The 23,773-nt window shown below is 41.1% G+C and overlaps 1 protein-coding gene across 1 annotated transcript in view; it reads left to right on the top strand.

Moving 5' to 3' along the window:
- The window catches only part of PKNOX2 (PBX/knotted 1 homeobox 2), a 228,045-nt gene that overhangs the window by 144,272 nt on the left and 60,000 nt on the right, over positions 1–23,773 (top strand). Inside the window, exon 5 of the mRNA XM_083368690.1 lies at positions 5,387–5,526. Within this exon, the coding sequence (XP_083224816.1) occupies positions 5,387–5,526 (140 nt within the window). The remainder of the gene's footprint in view (positions 1–5,386; positions 5,527–23,773) is intronic.

Here is a 23,773-nt window from a genome sequence, read left to right as displayed (position 1 = left end):
ATTACCAGTTGAAAGACTAAGTAATGTATTATATCAGAAGATTTAATGGATTCTCCCCTCCTTGCACTGGATGAGAAGATAGATTTGGATCCATAAATTGTCTGTGACAATGTCTACGGAGGATTCTCAGTCATCCAGGTCATGATTGGCCCAAAGGTGCTTTTCCAAAAGGCAAGTGGACTTTGAAGACGTTTCGCTTCTCGTCCCAGAAGCTGCTTCAGTTCTGACTGAATGATGGAGGATGAAAGGATTTATATTCCTTGTAGCCATATGACTCTCTGAGAGTCATTGAGGCCACTTGGAGGTTTTTGGCAATATATATTCTTTAAACTTTAAGATGTCCCAAGTCCTTGATCCTTGCAGAAGACTCAGAGCTATGGAAAAGAGTTAGAAACAAGCAAACAACAGTTTAAACCACAGGTCTGCAACCCGCGGCTCCGGAGCCGCATGCGGCTCTTTCAGCCGTCTCCTCCGGCTCCCAGACTTTCTCAGAGCGAATTCCCAAACTGCACAGGTAAACGGAGCTGTAGTTCCACACCACACCAGGAAGAGACAGCAGGTGGGAGGATACAAGAGTGAGCAAATGTCCCTTTGTTTTGCTTTTAGTCTTTCCAAGGGACCCAGGGCAAAGGTGCTGTGCTCAACAATGCCGAGCTGGCTTTGCCACCTTGTCAAGGAGTGTAATCTTTGTTGAGGAGCCTCTTCTCCAAGTCACATGGGCCTCGTTATCCTGCTTTCTGAAATGACTCTGTCTGGTGAGAAAGGTCACTTTGCACAAATGATACCTCAGCAGGGGCTTTTATGGCTTCCTGGGACTTCTCCGTCATTGTTCCCTCGCTTGGCTGCACTGCTAGGTTCCTTCCTTCCCCATCAGCCCACCCCAGCTTGAGCGCATGAAAGTTTGAATAGACTAAATGCAGATCCAGTCCTCATTAGCTATTCCTTGAGACTGACTTTTTTTCTTGCTTAGGCAGCTGAAACCAGAGGCAGAGGAGGCAGCAGGGAAATGTAGTTAGCAGCTGTGGGGAATTGAAAGACATTTTTGACAATGGAAGAGCTCCATCATTGTCAGTGTTTCTCACCAAAGTCAGGCTGTCGGGGGGATTTTTTTTTCCCTTCCCTAAATTTGCAAGAGGCTAGTGGGAAAAGACTGATAAAAATGAAGTGTGACATTTACGACAGACAAGATTCCTCGTCCCACCTCTGCTATAGCCAGCCCATTGGCTTCAAACATCAGAAACAGCTCTGTAGGGGTTTATTATTATTATTCCTGTGTTAAAATAGGTGTCGTCTTTTCTCAAAAGCGAGAAAGAGATTTGTAGTTTTCTGTCATACTCTCAGATTGCCTGAGAATTAATTCCCTTTTGGATTTTTCTAGGTCAGGGGTAGGCAACCTCAGCTCTTTCATGACTGGTGGACTTCAACTCCCAGAATTCCTGAGCCAGCCATGCTGAGGGGAAAGGGAGAGGTTTCCAAGCTGAGCCATGCTGGCCCAGGAATTCTGGGAGTTGAAGTCCACGAGTCATAAAAGAGCCAAGGTTGCCTACCCCTGCTCTAGGTGGTATTTTTGAAACCTAGGTTATTGTGGGCAGTGGCATGGGAAGCTACTGCTGATCCTGGTTTCCATTCCAGGTAGTCCTTAGACTTGCAACTTATAGATAGTCCTTAATTTACAGTTCCTTTAATGCACAGGTGTCAAACTCGATCATTTAACCTGACCTATCATGATGTATCTCGACGTTTTTTGCCTTTGCGGAGCTGGGGTGGGTGTGGCCTGTGCATGACGCCTCCGGCCCATGGGCCACCAGTTTGACACCCCTGCTTTAGTGATTTTTTGAAGTTACATCGCTGAAAAAAAGTGACTTACAACTGGTACACTTACAACTGTTGCAGCGTCCCCATGGTCCCACGATTGAAATTCAAACACTTGGCAACTGGCCTGGCTTTGCAACAGTCACAGGGTCCCGGGGTTATCTAACTGGCATTTGCTACCTTCACAGCTGGCTTCCAATGAGCAAAGTCAATGGAGGAAGCCAACTTTGCTTAAGGACCATGTGAGTCATTGAACAGCTGCAGTGATTCAATCGTGGGGGGGGGGAAACGTTGTAAAATCGGGCTCAGCAATGATCTTGCTTAGCAATGGAAATGGAAATTTCCGATTGTGGTCATAAATCAAGGACTACCTGTACTTAACTTTCCATCCCCTCAATGGTCACACTTCCTAAGCTGAAAAAGTCCAATGCTGGGAGATCCCTCCTAATGTCTTTAATAGAAGTGAGTCAGGAGGGTCCGGGTTGCTGCAGAAACTATTCCACAATGGAAGATGGGTCACAAACGCCTCTTAACTCTCCCGTTAGGAGGACAAATGCACTCTGCCCATGAGCATTTTACAGAAATTCCATTTTCCTCCGAGCTAAATGCATAAAGCAAGTTTTTTTTTTTTAGCTAACGGAAAGAAAAACAATATAGGGGAAACTATGGGGATACTGGAATGGTCATAAGTGTGAAAAATGGTATTCCTACATTTTAAAATATTAATCTTTTAATTTTTTTAAGACCCCATCATTTCTTAACTTCTGATGTGCTACTGTATTTTGTTACAATATTTGTTCATTTTGACTGACTTAAGCCAGATTATATTGCAAAATGCTTTTAAACACACATAGGCTGGTGTAGTGGCTGAATTTAGGTATAATAAAGGGTGTGTATGTGTGTGTGTGTGTGTGTGTGTATACACACACACATATATACACACACATATACATGTATATGTGTGTGTGTCTTGGCATACATTTTAAGTCAGGGTTGTTTAATTAGAATTTGTTGAATCAAACATAACCAATCATTTTACTATTAAACCAAAATTAAATAGATCATGTTATAAATTAACATGGTGGTTCTCAACCTTTAAATACCTTTTGTGGCCACGGACTATGGTCATGGAGCCCCAAGTCTTGTAAATTGAGTCAAAGAAAATAAATAAAATAAATTGAGTCAAAGAAAGAGAGACAAATACTTGATTGATTTGGTCCGGGTTGCGTTATTGAAATGCAAAAGATGTGTTGCTAGTTCTAAAAGATTTGGAAAAATACCCAAAGGTGTAAGAAAGCTTGTTAGAGTTAGCTAGCCAGTGCTTTGATCAGTCCATAGCATCACCCTTTTGATTTAATTAAGGTTGAAAAAGTGTCAAGATGCTCCATAGTTTGGGGGACAATGGCCATTATGTTCCAGTGAATCAACCCTCACTTTACATCCCTCTCATCTTTCCGAAAGCTACAAAATCTCTTGATTTACCCAGACCTCTAGTCACTTGGCTGTGAAATGCATTCAGTCTGGAGCAGTGGATGTCATACGATTTGGTAAAATCCTGTTTAGAATTTCCACAGCAATTCATTAACTGGGCCCACCCCATCAACAATAAAGATAGCAAGCTATTTCCACCCTGAATTTCTGAGGAGTTTTAACTCTGAGAGCCTCTTTTTATCCTTCCTTTACTTGTGCTGTTGCTGTTTTATTTGTAGGCTGTGGCTTTCAATTACTCTGATGTTTTCAGCTCATTTCCCCTGAGTAAGAATCCTGTTTCATTGACATTGACCAAGATACATTTTCTTAGTGTGGTGATTTCACAGAAACAGAACAGAGTAGCAGAACAGCAGAGTTGGAAGGGACCTTGGGGGACTTCTAGTCCAGCCCCCTATACATACCCTATTTACCAATTGCTGACTGCCAGCTGCCAGCAGCTCGAGTATCACCTGCTCAAGGTTGACTCAGCCTTCCATCCTTCCCAGGTCAGTAAAATGAGGACCCAGATTATTGGGGGATAATATGCTGACTCTGTAAAACGCTTAGAGAGGGCTGTTAAGCACTGTGACGTGGTATATAAGTCTAAGTGCTATTGCTATTACTATTCTGGACAACTGGTTATCCAATCTCTTCTTAAAAACCTCTAGCGACAGAGCAGCCGCAACTTCTGAAGGCAAGCCATTCCACTGATTAATTAATTGCCCTATCTGGAAATTTATCCTTATTTCTAAATTGGTTCTCTCCTTGAGTAGTTTCCATCCATTGCTCATTGTTTTGCCTTCAGCTGCTTTGTAGAATAGGTTGACCCCCTCTTCTTTGTGGCAGCCCCTTAGATATTGGAAGACTGCTATCATGTCACCTCATTTCTAGTAGAACACTGAGTTGCTCTATTTTTATGAACACAAACCAGCTTGTTAATTATCCAACTGGGAGGGCATTATATGTATTTGTTTGTTAGAGTCTCATTCTCCCTTGTCCCTAGGGCTTCAAGGTGATATACTTAGTACTCCCTTCTCCAGTTTTATCTCCTAACAATAATCTAGTGTTTGGGTAGATTTTGCTGAGCTGTACTTCCTGGCCCACGTCATCCAGCTACATCAGGGGTGTCAAACTCAATTTCATTGAGGGCCGCATCAGCATTGCGGTTGCCCTCAGGGGGGTGGGTGGGTGTGGCCAGGGTGGGCATGGCCTACTGGGTGGGCGTGGCTAGAGTGCATATGGCCTACTGGGTGGGCGTGGCCAGTTCTACATCGTTCGCATCAAGGGTGCCTATAGGGGCCTGGGCAGGAGTGGGACAGATCTGAGGGTCTCTGGCAGGAGGAGGGTCTGTGGGCCAGAGCCAAGGCAGTGGGGGCCGTTCCCTCACTGTTTCCAGGATGGCTTCGCGGGCCACATGAAACCACTTCGTGGGCTGGATCTGGCCCCCGGGCCTTATGTTTTACATGTCTGAGCTACATGGTTAACTTTTGTCGAATTTGGAATACTTTGTGAATGCACTAGCATTGCTGGATGGGTATTTTGGAAAGTTACAGCTCTGACATTAAAGATTATTAGATTCAGAAAGACCTTTTTTAGAGCAATTAATTTGAAAATGATGAGAACAACCATAGCAGACTTTCCCTTCTATGATTTGATTATCTAAGCATGTTTACTCCAAAATAAATTCTAGTATGTTTCTGTAGAGCTTTCTCCAAATACATATCTGTAAGATTTCACCCTAAATTGATACAAATATTGTTATTTTATGACTTTTAAGATAAGTGCAGGTTCTCCTCAAGTTACAACCACAATTGGAACTTCATGGCTAAGGGAGGAGGTTGTTGTGTCTTATTTTATAATCTTTTTTTTTTTAGTTTCCAAGGTTAGATACTTAACCCCAATCTTAACAGGCTGGATATTCATACTTCCACCTTGGATACAGAACCCTTTTTTTTAAAAAAAAAATCCTCCAATATATTTGCAACAGCCTCTCCAAGGTCCTGTGAAGGTGGCCGGCTCTTCTTGAAATGTCATGATCTACTCCGAGTTGGCGTCTCTTGGTCCTTCAACTCTTTTGCTTTTCCCCTGTGCTTTTTCCGAACAGATGACAGCCACAGCCCAGCAGCCGGCAAAAGCACAGCCGGTGCACGTCAGCACACCCTCGGCAGCAGCCAATGCTCCACTACCCAGCACTCCTATCGACCCTCAGGCACAGCTGGAGGCTGACAAGAGAGCTGTCTACAGGTACATGGGGATAATGTCAACCCTCTGCTCTTTAATGTTGCTTTCCATCCCTACGGTGACACGGCGGGAGCCGTTAGCTGTATTTGTCCTAAGGCTAACGTGATCGGTAGGTGCTACACAGAGGCTGTTTCATAGCTGTTTGGGGTGACAAGAAGGAAGAAAGCTTTGAGTGCATGATAAAAGAGAGAAATCACATAAAAGGGCTTGGATTTCTTTCTTGGAAGAGGAATTGTAGATTACAGTAGCAGCAGTTAATCTTCTGAGAAATAATTTCGGGCCACAAATGATTACACAGACCCATGACTTGTAGGTTGCACATAGATGCTCTAATTCACTTCAACTCTTGTGGTAGGTTTAGATTGGGGATGTACTCCAAATTCTGCTTCATTTACCGCGGTTGAGCACTCAGGGACACTGGCGAAGAGAGGCACAGATTCAACCATTTTAAATTTCTTCTATTTCTCCTTTGTTTCCCCCCCCCCAACTTCGGATCAGTCTGTATCACTTTTCCCCGTTTGTTTTTCATTTTTTGAAAACATCTACTTGGCAATGTGTATGCGTCTTTATGTACATTTCCATAAAGCCTGTTAAATTTTTTTACCCACATTTGTCAACGTGCCTTCTTCCAAGCTATTTGCTTTAATATCCGTCTTCTGGACCATCTCTCATATGCACAATTTGTCTGCATTCTTTTTTTTTTAACAGACCCATTTTTGGACGAACTTTTTAAACAAATTTGAACTCTGCGGCTCTGCCTAGAAAAGTGAAGGTTTGGGACAGGCAGTGCATTGAAATTAATATACGTACATTGAACATTTTCTCATTGGGATGCGGCGAAAGAGTAAATATCTCAGAAGTTCTGAATTGGCCTCCATTGGCGGGGGGGGGGGAGCTTTTAGAGTTCCTCCTCAGCATTCTGGATGAAAATTTACAGTGCCATTGTCAAATCCAGTTGAAAATTGCTCTCTAAATGAGGTTTACGAGTCAGGCAGCCTGGATAACAGAATCATTTGTGATGTTTCAATTTCACACTTTAATACCATGTGTTCGCAGATTTATGTTTGGAGTATTGAAGGAAACTGAAGGAAAAGGAAGCCCAGACATTTAGGCAGGATAGCAATGGCAAGGAAGGAGCTCAGAAGAGGAGTGTTGAAAAATGAAATCTTCATATATCATGCGGAGAGCTTAAAGTGGGGGGGGGGTTGTTAATTAAAATTTCTTGCTTCTGGGTAGCATGACAGTTCAAAAACACATTGGGGATTTTTCATTTCATGTCAATAAATTTAACAAGGCCCCATTCAGTTCAAATTAATGCTTAAGTTGCTTTTATGCTCTCCTCTTGGGGGGTGGGGGAGAGAAAGTGTGTGTGTATGTATATGTAGAGATATATCACATATAATTTATTCTCCTGTTTCTGAAGCAAACCCCAGAGTAAGCATTCTGACCTACCCACGATTTGGTTGCTGTAGGATAGTCCACTGACTGAACAAGCTTGATGTTCTGGTAATTGATGCTAATAGGGAAACTCCCTTTGTGCAGAAATTTGTTTCTGAAAAACTGGATCACTCAAACTGCATTTCACAAACATTACAAATCCTCTGTCTATGAAATGGATTATCAGATTACTTATTTTTCTCGTCTCTTCCTAGTACATCCTCATAGGTTGCCATGATATAAAAAAGATGGTGAGAGTCTAGAAAGAGTCCAGAGAAGAACAACGAACATGATTAGGGAACTGGAGGCTAAAACCTATAAAGAACAGTTGCAGAAATTAGGCATTTAATAAAGTACCACTTTATAAACCCTAGTAAGACTACACCTGGAATACTGCAGCCAGTTTTGAACACCATATCACAAAAAAGATGTTGAGAGTTGGAAAAAATTCAGAGAAGAGCAACTAAGATGATTAAAGGCCTGGAGACTAAAACATACGAAGAACGGCTGCGGGACTTGGGTTTGGCTAGTCTAAAGAAAAGAAGAAATAGGGGAGACATGATAGCAGTATTCCAGTATTTGAGGGGCTGCCACAAAGAAGAGAGGTCATGTTATTCTTCAAAGCACCAGAGGGCAGGACAAGAAACAATGGTTGGAAACTGATCAGAAAGAGAAGCAACCTGGAATTAAGGAGAAACTTCCTGACATTGAAGACAATTAACCAGTGGAATAGCTTGCCTCCAGAAATCATGGACACTCCATCACTGGAAGTTTTTAAGAAGAGGCTAGAGAGTCACTTGTCTGAGATGGTATAGGGCTGGACTAGAAGACCTCCAAGGTACCTTCCAGCTCTATTCTATTCTATGTCTAGTTTAATGAAGAGAAGGATTAGGAGTGACGGGATAGCAGCCTTCCAATATCTAAGGGGCTGCCACAAAGAAGAGGGGGGTCAAGCTATTCTCCAAAGCACCTGAAGGCAGGACAAGAAACAACAGATGGAAACTAACCAAAGAGAGAAGCAACCTAGAATTAAGGAGAAATTTCCTGACAATTAGAACAATTAATCAGTGGAATGACTTGCTTCCAGAAATTGTGGGTGCTGCAACACTGGAGGTTTTTAAAAAGAAATTGGACAATCATTTGTCCAGAATAGTATATAGCAGGGGTGTCAAACTCAATTTCATTGAGGGCCGCATCAGCATTGCAGTTGCCCTCAGGGGGCTGGGTGGGTGTGGCCTGGGTGGGCGTGGCCTACTGGGTGGGTGTGGCTAGAGTGCGTATGGCCTACTGGGTGGGCGTGGCCAGCTCTACATCGTTCGCATCAAGGGTGCCTATGGGGGCCTGGGCAGGAGTGGGACAGATCTGAGGGTCTCTGGCAGAAGGAAGGTCTCTGGGCCAGGGCCAAGGCAGTGGGGGCCGTTCCCTCACTGTTTCCAGGATGGCTTCGCGTGCCACATGAAACCACTTTGTGGGCCAGATCCGGGCCCCGGGCCTTGTGTTTGACATGTCTGGTATATAGGATCTTCTGCTTGAGCAGGAAGTTGGACTAGAAGATCTCCCAGGTCCCTTCCAACTCTGTTATTCTGCTACTTCCATTTTGTCTATGCTAATGAAATATTGCAAGGCTTCTTCCTACAATGTTTTCATATTTCTGCATGCACTTGCCCATTTTAGATGCTTTTTCACCATGTCATAACTATTCTTATTACATGAGTTTTTGGCAGCTGAGGCCAAAGTTAACCTTTTTTGGAGAGTAGAGCTAAAGTGCGTTGTAAGAAGGATAAAGTCGTAGTCGTTGGCCGGGCGATAACACAGCCAAGCTTTTCGGTTTAACTTTCATCTTCAGCAAAAGGGAAGAAAATCAGAGAGTTTATCTGGTGCCCGATGCCTGTGCCATTTATTGTAAAGCTTCCAGTGCAATGTGACAGTGATAGGATTGGGTCCTTTCATTTATGGTGCCCAGAATTCATTAGTTTTCCTGGTACACTTACCTGTCACACCTTTATCTGAAGAACAAAGGAGAGGGTACCTTACAGAGCTTTACTTTGCAAAGAAAGAGATGTAGGAGGAGCCTTGTTTTCTTGCTGACCGATGGGATTTTCAAAGAAATGTAGCATAAGAGAACAAGAGGTGGAGCAAGTATCGCCCTGAAACCTTATATTTATATAATGTACTTCAAAATGATTCCAGTGAAGGTTGGGTTACTCCCGAACAACAACAGGGCAGGTGGTCCCCATTTTATGACCATAATGGAGTTTGTAATTTTGGTTGTAAATCATGATCACGCCCAATTGTACAACTTTTTTTTTTTGGCAGTGGTAGCAAGCACTGTGATGGTTAAGCAAGCCCATTGTTTGACCTTGGGCATTTTTTGCTGGAAACCAACATTGGTTTCCAGTAAAAACATCATAAATTGTGGTCACGTGACCATGGGGTTCTGCAAATGGCTGTAAATCGGGGCTGGTTGCTAAGCAACCAAAGTGCAGTCATTCGATCCCAGGGAAAGCGGCCATTATAACTTTGAATCTGGGTCATATGTCTCTTTTTGGGGGTCTGTTGTATCTTCAGTCATAAGCAGTCATACATCGAGGATTGTCTATTCTGGGGAGGGGGAAAAACAGAATCCAGAGTACAGAGCTATTGTTAGAAGTCTAACACATTTCATTAAAAACCATTGAATTTAAGAGCAACAGCAACAGCTAATGTGAATTATGGTAAATTAACTAACAGATGAGAGGGGACAGTGCAGATCAGGGTGGGCTTGTAATATTTAAGAAATTATCAGCAGGGAATTTCTCCCATTCTCTAACCTTGAGGATGTGAAGTTCAAGTCTATGAGGAGGAGGAGGAGGAGCAGAACTCAGTGACAGCTCAACCTTTGGGCACCTCTTTTGTTCAAGCTACTTAACGGAATTGGCCTTTGATCATTTCCCATCTTCTTCCACTTTTCCCATTTGAAATACATTAGTTGCTATGGAAATGAGGAGGGGAGGGCTCCATCCATTCCTGAAACACAAAACAAAGAGAGTTTAAATGGTGCTTTGGATTACTTAAGGCCATCGCAGGTACTTGTATGTAATTTGTGCCCCCTTCAAGATGCCTTCCCTAGGTGCACTTATGTGTAAGACCTCCCAAAGTGACTTAAGGTAGGGAGAGAGAGACACTTGATGAGGGGAGCCCAAGACAGACCTGAATCCTTACAGGCCAACACTCTTGTCATATTAAACTCCTTAAATCTCAGGAGGCCGAGTCTGTCTTCCTAGCATTTGTTGGCATAAGTGACAGAAGCAACTAAGCTATAACAAGCAGCTGCCAATGGCAACTGAGATGGAGAAAAGATAGAACCGAAAGAAGAGTCATTCCTAAACCAGCTGAGCATCTGGACAGATTAACAATTTTTTAAGGCAAAATCTGACCCAGAAGCCCTCCCTTTGAGATAGTCCAAACCAGGAAACCAAACTTATGAGTCCTGATCTATTATTATAAGATGGCAGTAAGCAAATCTTGCAAGTCTGAACGAGCCGCTCCCTTGCCTGCCTCTTATGTTCCAGATGACTAAGGAGAGTCAACTCTGATTGACTCTTAAATTACATACCTGCTTTGAACTCAGATTTCATTTATCAGGCAGATCTTCCTCCCAATCTTATTCTCACAGCCCACTACACTTGTCCCTTCTAGTTGAAGAGAGGCAATGCACAACTCAGAGAGACATTGGTCCACATGAATAAACAATACCAGGTTGAGGGGTCCTCGGTGCTCTCTGAGCTTGGTTGTTTTCTTACAGACGTAAGCAAGAAAACAACCAAGCTCAGAGAGCACCAAGGACCCCTCAACCTGGTATTGTTTATTCCTGTAGACCAATCACTCTCTGAGTTGTGCATTGCCTCTCTTCAACTGGAAGGGTTAGGAGCCCTCATTTCAACCCTGCGCTACAAATATTCTCCTTTATTAATATCAGGTTGGTAGGTCAACGTGGCTTCCTCTAATCTCCACATCTCCAGAACAACCAGTATATCCTTAGGGAAAAATCGTCTTCTTACAAATCGCCCATGTAGTGGTGATCACGGAAAATACGTTAAGCTTTGTGGAACTACAAGCATAATTCCTTTTGAGGATACATGAGATCACCGTATACATGACAGCAATTACACACCCACACAATTCAGCCCTGGAGAGGGACCTGACATGAACAGGACTCTTTAAGTGATATTTTAGGGCAAATGCAAATCAGCTCTAACTTTAAAGAAAGGGTTGGGAGGAACACGTTCATTTTCATTTTTATGATTACTTCTCTTGTTTTGAGCAGATTAATTTATTTCACCTCAAAGGACAGCCGTGTTTGCTTTCGTTATAGTTTTACTGTGTTCTGTATATGATGCTGGCTGCAGTAATAACTCACTAACTCATGGACAGGGACTGACTGCAACATTTAGCAGAATCCCCATTTATATCAGGAAGCTTAGCTCTTTTACAGTGCACTCCATAAGCATTCAGAGAAATGCACTTTGGGATGGATTTATGGTTAGTGCTGAAATCTATAATGTACTCAGTTGCTTTGGGATCATTTTCTACTTTTCCTTAATCTCTAGTAAAAGAATCTCTCAATATCTCTCTCTCCCTCTCTCTCTCTCTCCCTCTCCCTCTCTCTCCCTCCCTCCCTCCCTCCCTCCCTCTCCCTCTCTCTCTCCCTCCCTCCCTCTCTCTCTCTCTCCCTCCCTCCCTCCCTCCCCCCTCTAACTCTCTCCCTCTCTCCCTCTCCCTCTCTCTCTCTCCCTCCCTCCCTCTCCCTCTCTCTCTCTCTCTCCCTCTCCCTCCCTCTCTCTCTCTCTCCCTCCCTCCCTCTCTCCCTCTCCCTCTCTCTCTCTCTCTCTCCCTCCCTCCCCCCCTCTCTCTCTCCCTCTCCCTCTCTCTCTGTCTCTCTCTCTCTTTCTCACTCTCTCTTAACAAAAGAAAAATGTTTCCATCAGGAATCTTTGGCTTAAATCTGTTGGTTGCTAAAGAATTGCGTGGAACATTCTTTTTCTCAGATTCTAAAAAAAAGGCAAAGAAATTCATTCAGTTTGGAAGATGCTGAGTTAGATCAAAAAGATTTCTTTTTTTTCTTTTAGCCTTGCAGAACCTTAGAGAAAATACCTCTCAGTGTTGCTTAAACCTTGAATTGGAGTGGGGTATATGGAACTGAAAATCAAAGCAATGAAAATAAGTTAAACCTCTTGAGCGGCCGCTCAAAGATCTAAGTTCCACACTAGTGTAAGAGACTCGCTTTTTGATGGGGCTTAACTCATGTGTTTGCATCCCCTCCCAGTCAAGTTCTCTTCCTTCCCTCTACCTGTCTTTCCAAAAAAGTAAAGTGTTGACCTGGATAGGTTGATAGGATCAGGACAGGACTGGAAGAAAAAGCTGCATCCAGCACTCAGCAAAATGAGCAGAAAATATTCTACGCTAGTTGAGTCATACTCAAAGTGAGACCATAAGAGATCCAGACCAGGAAGTGCAAGTCCAGTCATAGAACGTGTCTTCTCTTTTTTAAAAGAAAAAATTCAGAGGAACATGGGTGAGTTCCTTTCATTTAAGAAAGTCCATTGAAAGACGATGTGATCATGGGGATGACCACGTTTTTTTGAGATTTGTGGATTAACTATAAATTCCATCAATCCTAGGAGATTGTAACAGTGATCCAGAATAAAACAATTTAACCTTTGAGGAGAGTTCAAGGTGGACTTTACCTTCCAGTTTTTCCTGTGTAAACTAAGCAGGATACTCATGAATACTCCTATCTGCTCTTTTACAAAACATTCACTTTATGTCTGGCAATATCTAGTCAATATTTATTGATTAGAGTAGTTTGAGTGAATAGCAGAATAAATAATCAGAAAGAAAAGATTGAATTGAATTGATAAAGCTAAAATAACACCACAACAACGATTATTATGATGGAATACAGCCAGCCTTCCATACAACAGGTTTTAAAAATGGAAATGAAGATTTCAATAACTTTCTTTTGAAATTAAACTTCATCAGTTGTTACTGAGAGTGAATGGGATCGAATAATAACTGCTTCTTCCTACTGAAATTTAAATAATGGCTTTCTCAAAACTCATTGATTTTAATATCTAAGTGTAGTGAACATGTATGCATGCAAACAAATGTTGTGTCTATGTAACAAATAGGAACAAATTGCTATCCAAATTAATCTTAGCACTTAAGCTGATAATAATTTTAACCATGTTGATTTTTAGAAAATTTTATTGAATACATATTAACTGTAATTGTTTTTAATTTATTGTCTATTGCTTTTTAATTCTTCCCTGCTTTGGGATTTTTTTTAACCCTGAACATTGGGTTTAAAAGTATTTTAAATATATACCATTAGGAGTGCCTCTCAATTGTCTTAAATCTGTAAGTTATTGAGCTTCTATCATACTTTTAAATGCATTCTGAGTGTAGCTATCTGTGCTAACACTGGGATTTTTTGATCTCTCATCATGACAGGTTTGAGGGATTATTGTCCTTACAAATTAAAAAGCTTGGGGAAAATCTTACTGCAGAGGTAATTTTCTGGCTTTAAAGAAGAGCTGTCAAATCTGGAGCTGAAGGGGAAAAATGCTATGCGAAGGTGGGATGAACCAAGTCAAGGCCATAGGACTTTATATGTACAATGTTGCCCAGTAATAGGAAGAAAATCATTGACAATATGCCATTGGTCCTATTCTACAGACCAAAAGCCTTCCAGAAAGACTTGATATGTAGAAGAGAACAGGCTGGGGGTGGAGTCAAAAGAGGAATCAGTTTAGAGTCCTTACAATGTCACAAACAATCCAACTCCATCCCTCCTTTGAATTCAGTTAACTCTCCTCTAGCTCCAGTTTAGTGCTGACCATTAGGTGACTAGATTCTTGTGCATAGGCATGAGTAATAAATCATCTTAACAGGAACTTACTGCGTTGTCCTGATTCTTTGCACCTGACATAATGATACCCAGCCCTTTTTTCTTCTCCTAAGTAAGAGTAACCTGAACTAACAGAGGCCTCTTTCCAACCTCCAAATCCCATCAAAGTTGTACCTCTGAAACATGATAGAAAACCATAAAATACCACCAGCAGCATTTCCCACTAATGTTCAGTAGAAACGCCCCCCCCCAAAAAAATCTGCAATTAGGTCTACGTTGCCTTATTTTATTTTATTTTTTAAAAATCCCTAATAAAACCTAAACAGAAAAGCAGTCCTTAAAAGCAGTCCCCAAGCCATCTGTTGATGTTTTTCAATTACAACCTCTTCTATTTCACCACTTGGCAGAGGAAATATTCACTTGAAACCTTCATAGCCTTTAGCAATTGAACCTGAGTCTTAGCTAGATAAATTCCAATTGGGCAAAAGAACCAACCAATCTACTGTTGTGCAGTCCATAGTTGTCTTTCAGTTAGACAGGAGGCTACATCAATTTGATTAATAAATCACAAATTAAATACAATTTTCTTTGCTTTGCTTCGGTGATGATGACATACTAGCAACATGCATGTAGAAATAACTCAAGTGGTCTGAGTTTATACCACAAGAATAAAGAATTTATACCAAAGTACTGGCAGACCAATGGCAGTTTCTAGCTTTTGAACAGAGTTTCAGACTTAATGCCCTGCTAAATTATGTGTTTCTCTGCTGTTAGTGGTGGACTGGAAAGTCCCTTGTAGTCAATATAAGCTTCCAAGGTCTCTCATGGGGGAAAGGCAAGCAGTGCCCAACAGTCAGCTTGTAGCACAGTTGGTTGGGTCTATAATTGAGGTCGACTTTCCTGGCCAAGGTCATTCTGGGGGAAAAAAGTTGAATGGCCGAGTTTATCATCCATAAAAAGAACTTCACAAAGGCCATTCCAGCCCTCTTGTTTTACCTTCAGAAATAAGTTTGGAGAGCCTTGCTATCTGGTAAGCTGACTTCTGGGTTCCTCCTGTAGAAATTCTTTCTGCTCATATGCTTTCCCCATTCTAAGGGTGTTTTTCCTCTTGCTTGTTTGGCCAAAGCTGGATTAAACCTGCTGCAAAGATCTATAAAGCAGTCCAAGTTTCTTTCTCTCTGCAAAAGATACCATAGAAGACATTTGGAATATTAGAATCCCTTTTTGATTCTAATTTATTTTTCTTCTACCTGTAGGGTTTAAGCTTCTGCAAAAAGACCGCCATGCAATATCAATTATTACTTGACTTTGCATAAATCCTAACCAGCAGCTATAGCCTAACATGTTATCAATTATATTGTTGTTGTTGTTTATAGACAACCAACTCCCTAAAGGCCTTTGATGGTTTACAGATACTTATAATTCAGAATACTAAGCTCAATCTATAGCATCTATTGCTCATTTACCTAACCCAGAGGAGCTCTTCAGATTTATTTATGAGTTTTGTATATTGCTTTTCATTGGGGGAAAAAACACATGATACTGTTTTCAGTATAAACTAACAAAAGCAGTAGAGCCAATGATGATAACATTGCATCGTTTTTTGATTGAGTAACTTCATAGATTGGAGAGGCTGTGGATGCAATACAACTTGGCATCAACAAAGCATTTTACCAAAATACCCATAACTGCAAGATCATTCAGTCCAGGCTGAATGGCACATTTATTCAGTGGATTCACAGTGGGCTTGAAAACCATGCTCAAGACTAGCATCAGTGGTTATTCAACAAACTGGAATGTGATATCGAGTTGGCACATCAGATTCCGTCCTGGTGGTCAATGTTCTTCATCATTCTCATTCATGATTTAGGAAAAAAAGGTGGAGGGATTCTTAATAAACTTTGCACACAATATAAAAGTGGGTGGAATAAGTAAAAGATATAAACAAAATTCAAAATGATCTCGATTTATTAGGGAAGTGAGTAAACATAGCAAAATGAACAGTTTTATGGGTATATAACCGAGAACATCTGATTTAGTAATAATGTACGTCCAAAGGATTTTCCAACTGTAGCCGATCACAAATCAACGTATGATGCGGCTGAGAACAATGTGATTTTAGGCTTCATTATAGATGTATAGTTTCTAAATAAAATAAAACCCTAGTAAGAATACACCTGGAATACTGCAGCCAATTTTGGTCACCATACTACAAAAAAGATGTTGAGACCTTGGAAAAAGTTCAGAGAAGAGCAACTAAGATGGTCAAAGACCTGGAGACTAAAACATATGAAGAATGGCTGCAGGATTGGGGTTTGGCTAGTCTAAAGAAAAGAAGAAACATGATAACAGTATCCCAGTATTTGAGGGCTACCACAAAGAAGAGGGGGTCATGTTATTCTCCAAAGAACCAGAGGGCAGGACAAGAAACGATGGTTGGAAACTGATCAGAAAGAGAAGCAACTTGGAATTAAGGAGAAACTTCCTAACAGTGAGGACAATTAACCAATGGAACAGCTTACCTTCAGAGATCATGGATGCTCCATCACTGGAGGCTTTTAAGAGGAGATTGGACAATTGCTTGTCTGAAGTGGTATAGGTTCTCCTGCTTCAGCAGGGAGCCAGACTAGAAGACCTCCGAGGTCCCTTTGAGCGCTATTCTCTTCTGTTCAAATCAAAAGGAAATAATATATTTGCAATGGTCCGATAGCAACTAGGCTATTGTGTTCAGCTCTGGACACTGTATTTTAAAAATAGTTCAGAAAAACTGGATTAGGTGTAAAGAAGGGCAGTTTGGTTGATCAATGGGAATTATATCACTCAGGGAGAAGCTGAGGGATCTGGGTATGATTAATCTTGAGAAAAGATTAATGAAAAGCGATTTGATAGAACTTTCAAAAATCTGAAGAACTTGGCACAAGAAGAGCAAAACCTATTCTTTGTCATCCCATAGTATGAGATAAGGTATAGGTGTCCCCATGGGGTTTTCCCTGCTAGTCATGACCGACTTTAAGGGGCAGTGCTTATCATTCCTTAATTCAAAGAGCCAGGATTGTCCAGAAACATTTCCATGGTCATGCGGCCATTGTGCCTTATTACAGAGTGTATGGGGAAACACAGAACGCTGTTACCTTACCACATGCTTATATGCAGTACCTATTAATCTACTTGCATTTATGTGCTTTTCAACTCCTAGGTTGGCAGGAGCTGGGGAAAAGTGACAGGAGCTCACTCAGTCTCACGAAACACAGGTCTCAACCTGCCTTTTGACCTGTAGACCTTTAACGGTCTAAGACTCAGTGTCCTAACAATTCAGCCACTGCATCCCTATGAGATAAGAAATACTCATTTTAAATCACAGGAATACAGATTCCAATATGCTGGGGTGGGGGGAAAATCCCAAGCTAAGAATAATTCAGGGGTGGAAGTAATTATTAAAGGGATGGTGAGATCTTCACCAATGGATTTTTGTGAGGATAACAGCCTAACAATTTGAGGGGAGGCTGGTATGCTTCCTTTTTCAGGCAGAGCAAACTTTGGCAAATGGCCTACTGTTTCCCTCATTTTGAAATACAGAGAATGCCCATCCCTGCCTGTTGCTCTTTTAGAAAAGTGAATGAGAAGTACTGATTAGTCTTTTAAAATCCTGCTTTCTCCCTCTGTATTTCATGCCACTCACTCCTCTTCTCCCTCTCTCTCTCTCTCTCTCTCTCTCTCTCTCTCTCTCTCTCTCTCTCTCTCTCTCTCTCTCGGCAGTTCCCTCCTGGCTGACTTGCAGGCAGTGCTGAATGTGCTAAATTAGGCCATTAGAGGAATTCATTTCTCTTTATTAGCCTGTGTCAAATCCTTTTTATTAGGGGCTGAAAACGACCTCTCTCCTGCAGTAAAATGTCAGGCCAGTTCAGCTCTTTTATTTGTTCTGCCCTGACGAGGATCAAACTTTCCAGGAATTAGTGTAGAGAGATTTATTTCTTCCAAATTTTGAATGGCTTCAGGGAGGGGGGGAAAGGGGGGGGCAGGGCCAGAAGGAGGAAAAAAAAGAACCAGGGTGGGGAGTAGGTGGGTCAGTAGTGAGCTCTGCTCCACTATAGGTTTTAACTGGTTTGATTTTTTTTAAAAGAACTTATTAATCTCAACTTTGCATTAAGGGGCAGGAATAACGTAATAGCATGTAGGAATGACCTTCGTAGATGTGTGCGGGTACCTTCGGACTTGCAAGATTCTGTCAATTTGCCTTACAATAAAGTAGAATTAGTTCATCTAGTCTTGTTTCCTGTTTGGTCTAACCAAGAAGGCTGATGCATAATATGTCTGAAAGAAATAGTTTCCCAGCTTTTAAAACTTGAATCAGAAGTGATGTGGTTTCTAGCAGATATAACTGTTTTGTCTTTTTTAAAAAAACAAAAAACAACCACCACCCTGTTTTGTCTTTTTAAAGAAAGCAAATCTATTGCGGTCCTTTTATCTCTATTGATTGAGGGAGAGGCAGTATTTCAGTGGTACACCACAAATTTGGTTGTGAAAGATCCACATTATGTTCAGCTTTAGCTAGAAAAAGGTATGGACTGAATCTAGGGCAAGTAACTGCCATTCAAAATCAGCAAAACTGGACTTAGATGGGCCAATATTCTTAACTTAGCATAAACAGGCTTTTTGCCTTAAAGGAGAACCATCGTTCAGTGGAGAAGTTTCTTGTCTACATGCAGACAACTCACCATGACCAACTTGCCGTGATACAATTCAATGCTGTATTAATCACTTCATTCAGTTACTTTTATGACTGGTGATCATGCTTTTGTCAAAATTATTACAATTCTTGTATTTCTGAATTGACTTTTATTTTATTATTATGGGCCGTGGTTCTCTTAAAATTAACTTTTGTATTTGTTGAATTGTCCTGTGGTGAGTTGTCCCATAGCAAGTTGGCCATTGTGAGTTGGTGGCAGTGAGTTGTCCCACTCTGATGAGGAAGGGCTACTTTCAATTCCTCATATCTCCATATAGTCGGAATAACTTCATGGATGAAATTCTGGAGAACTGCTACTGATCAGTTATTGATTGGCAAACTCAGATTATGGCAACTTCCTAACTGTTTCTAATAGGAGGGCTATTGTGGTTGAAGCTAATGCCTGAGATGTAACTCAAGAAGTATTGTTTTGCTGTGTCTTGAAATAGTTAGGAAGATCAAGTTGAGCCATTCTCTCTCAACTTACGTAGCTACCTAACTTATATAGGTACATAACTATTTACCCACTTACTACCATATAGAGTGGTGAAAAGACTTCAGTCAAAGAGTGTATGTCATTGTCATCATCACCATCATCATTTCTCTGATTCAAACTCATAAGACTTTACAGTCTTAATTTTGTCTGCTTTCAGTCTTTCTCTTAAAATAAAGGCTATACAGCAACCTCGGACTGCACTTTTTTCAATTATCTTTAGGGTAGTTGAGGGACTTGGTGGAAAGGACAATAATATGATGATGGTGCTCAAAGGGACTCAGCTGCAATATTTAAGCCATGATAATGGTTCTCTGGAATATCTCTCAAAATAGGCACTGGGACTTAGAGAGCTTTTGCTGAACAATACTTGGATTGAGAATAAATCAATTGCTGGTCATACATTGGCAAGCTAGTTTTTGAGTCTTGCTCAGTGATGCTTATTTGGGGAGTCCTTGAATGAATCATTATCTGTCAGTGTTATCTACTTCACAGAGGGTAGAATGTATTATGAAGCTCCTATGGAAGTTCCCCACACTCTCCTCTTAATTATTCATTTTGATATAAGAGAGCAACCCATGTATAAATACATTTTATTGGAGGGAAGGAGGGAGAGAGAGAGAGAGAGAGAGAGAGAGAGAGAGAGAGAGAGAGAGAGAGAGAGAGAGAGATTGAACTACTTTCTTTATTCACTTGATATATACCTGTCTATTAAATGGTTGCTCCTTGGTTAGTATTTGGACAGGAAATACCCAAGAACTCTCAAGGCTGTAGCTTAACTGAGAAGTTGAAAACTATTCTGCAAAAAGACAATGACAAGTAGCCAAGAAGATTGCTTGGAACTGACCATGAAGCAACCAAGAGATGAGCTTGACTCAAGAGATTTTACACTATCTTAAGCTGGTTATATAGCACAGGGTTGAACTCAACACCAGTACACCTCAATTATTGGTTTTTTCTTATGGAGCAAAAGAAGTAAAGCACAGGGATGCTCTGAAGAGTTCATCGCTGGAGGTTTCAGATAACTTTTGATGGGTTGAATGGTGGTGACTTAAAGGAAAAATGGTGTCTTCTTTAAATAGGGCAGACAATATTTGTCCTTCCAGATTTTGTTACACTGCAACTCAGGTTGCACATAGCAGGCAAAGCTTATGGGAGTCCAACCCAGTCATTGCTGGATGGCTGAACATTGTCAACCAGCCCCGGGAGCAACTTCCATTCACTCAAAATCCAGTTCTGAGCACTTGCATATTCACTTGACATAGAGGCTGAACTACAAGTATGAATTACTTGAAAGTTAATATTACTTCCAAATAATCTTATCCTCTTAAAAAAATGGATGGATATCAAGTAGACTGTGATGGGGTTGAGATCTCTAGAGTGAAAAAAGTTCTCCATTGGGAAAGCCCAACTCCCCTTTTTACAATATTCTTCCCTACTGTTTTTTCCCTATCGCTTAAACTATTTCAAGTTGTCTCAGTGAATGAAATAAGCTCTTAGGCAGAGGAAATCAATAAAAACATTGCTGTACAATATTATTTTCTTCATACTCTTGACTTTTTCCCAAGATGAATGGATGCTTCCATTCATACTGGCTAAACAAATATGCCAGATTGAAATGTTGTCCTTGTCTCTTTTATAGCCACAAACGGCATTAATTCTTGGAAAGAGAAAACTGAGGGTGCTCCCAAATTCTGAGTCAATTTATCACATTTCTTCCACAGCTGGCTGCAGTGTTTGGAATCCTTCAACACCCTATAAGGTTTCACTTGATATCAGCCATGAAAATAGCCAATATTTTTCCAGTACTTCCATAATGCACTCTTGATCCTCTAAAAAATATGGACTGCAGCGGTAAAGAATAAAATGTTGAATATCCTCTAAAATGGGTGGGGGTGGGGGTGTTTGTTGAGGACAGGCGATATCCAGATGCTATGTAGTGGTATGGTTTCTCCTGTGAATATTTTGTGGTGAGAACTCAGAGGGTAAATAGGTGGTAACATATATTTGGTAAGCTTTGAGAAGGGAGCATCTTAAAACAGCACAGACTGAATGCATTTTATAAAACCTGGGTTTTTCACATTTAATCCGATGACAATTGCCTATTGACAACTCAGAGATCTGTGGGAATTCCAACGGTTCTTTTAACCTCAAGGTAGTCCTCGATATACAGCCATAATGGAACCTGCTCATTACAGTCGTAAGTCATAACAGTCATAAAATGGGTTGATCATGTCCCCGGCCTGATTTTACAAGCCTTTTCTGTAATCATTAAGCCAACGCAACAGTCATAAAGTGGCTGCCGCTGCTATTAAGCAAACCAGTGGTTCACTACAGGTGCTGTCTTGCTGAAAACTGGAAGTTAGTCCTCATTTGCAGCAAATCATCATAAAACCTGGTCATGTGACCACAGGACGTGGAAATTGCCATAATGTGGCCATGTTGCCCAAAGCCTGAAGTTTGGTCACGTGTCCCCAGAGAAGGTCTGGCCATTGGAACTTTGAATCCGGGACATAAGTCCCCTTTGGGGGATTGCTCATGACTTCAAGTGGTTGCTAGATGATCAGTCATAATTCAAGGACTACCTTTCTCTAGGCTGAGAAGTCCTGTTGAATAAAAGAAAAGTCTCCAAAGGATTTTCTTCCTTAGGAGCCTGCTTGCCTGTCTTTCTGTCTGTCTGTCTGTCCTGTCTGTTGGTCTGTCTGTCTGTCTGTCTATCAGCTAGCTAGATGACAGATAGATGATAGATCATAGCTGATACATGATTGATAGATGATAGATAAATAGATGATAAATACATGATGATGGATAGATGATAGAGAGATGATAGATACATGAATAGATGATAGATATAGATGATAGATGATAGATAGGTAGGTAGGTAGATAAATGATAGATAGCTAGCTATCATCTATCCATCATCTATCTATTTATCTATCATTTATCTACCTACCTACCTATCTATCATCTATCATCTATATCTATCATCTATTCATGTATCTATCATCTCTCTATCATCTATCCATCATCATGTATTTATCATCTATTTATCTATCATCTATCAATCATGTATCAGCTATGATCTATCATCTATCTGTCATCTATCAATCATCTATAATCTATTTACGTATCTATCATCTCTATCAATCATCTATCAATCTACCATCTATCAATCATCTATCATCTATTTACGTATCTATCATCTCTATCATCTATCAATCATCTATCATCTATTTAATTATTGTCTGTTTATCTATCATCTATCTATCATCTATCAATCATGTATCATCTATGAGCTATCTATGATCTATCTATCATCCATCTAGCTAGGTAGCTATCATCTATCTGTTATCTATCTATCTTAATTTTTACCCTAACCATATCAACTATGTGACTCTGGGCAGTTTATCTAGGTTTGGGCTGGTCTAGCAGGGTTGTTGTTGTTGTTGTTTTGTTGTTTTGCTTCTGTCTTGGGCCAGTCCTGTGTAAGTTTGCTTCTCAGAGTTTTCACCGTGCCAGGTGAGGTGAGTTCAAAGCTGCGATTCACTCTCTTCTCCCATCACTTTGTGCTTCTAATTTCCTTCATAACATTGAAAAGGAATTGGTGCTGTGTGCAAAGGTTTGGGGGGAAAGGGGGGAGGGCCTGCACGTCGCTGAACTCCAACCACCTGGCATTACTGCTCGGATTATTAGTTCCTAGTAATTTAGCGCCCTTGCTCAGGGTCGATTTGTGCCTTTCATTTCTAATTGATCTAGTGGCTGTTTAAATGGCAGCAGGCATCTGTTGAGAGTGGGAAGGTTCATAAGGCGAAATAATTCATAACACCGTCTGGAATTTGCCTTTCATATCCCTCAGCTAAGCCTCGGCAGGGCTGCCTAAATTATGACCAGGGAAACTTCCCTCCACCTCCCCCCACCTCCGTATTCCGCTTATGGCTGGAAGAATCTTGCATTAAACTGGGATCAGTCTAGATTAGACTGTAATATGGTGCAGCATTAGTGGCTGCAAATGAAGACTTATATCAGAGTTTAACCCATTCGCCTGCTCTTCTCTTTGTTTTGATCCTGGAAAACGTGGCTAGCCCATTGGTGCCTCTGATTTGTGGCTATGTATAGTAGAATTTTCAACTTGCCAGACTCTCAGGATAACTTCAAGATGAAGCATTCAGAACAACATGCTTGAAAGAAAGGAAAACATACTTTGATTAAATAAAGAGTGAGACTTTCAGCCCTTAGCAAAATGGACATCCTTTTTTTTCTTTTTTTTCCAATACCTCACATGTGCAAAGGGTAAGGAGAAAAAAATTCTCTCTCTCTTTTTCTCACACACACATGCACACACACAATGCACACACACATACGACGCACACAGCAACCCATGCCCCATTGAGTCATCATTTCAGAGATATTTCCTTACCTAAATGGAGAAACAGAATGATCAAGGGTGGTCAAAAAAAAGCAGTGAATGCAGGAGGGATTTCCGACTTCCTGGTGGCTTCCCCACTGAGTTTTCTTGTGGACATTCCCTCTCTCCATTCCTAATTCACGGGGTGCTGCCTGGTGGGAGAAGGAGTGAAGGGTTGTGAGTATGGCTAGGAAACTGTCACCCAGAGTCTCTTTGGGATAATGAGATGGGTGGCATACAAATTTAATAAATAAAAGTAAGATGATGTGATGCAGCAGCACAGCAGCAGCCTAAAGCACG

Source organism: Vipera ursinii (assembly GCF_947247035.1).
Source record: "Vipera ursinii genome assembly, chromosome: 8".
Classification (NCBI taxonomy): domain Eukaryota; kingdom Metazoa; phylum Chordata; class Lepidosauria; order Squamata; family Viperidae; genus Vipera; species Vipera ursinii.
This window is presented reverse-complemented; position numbering and strand designations above follow the sequence as displayed.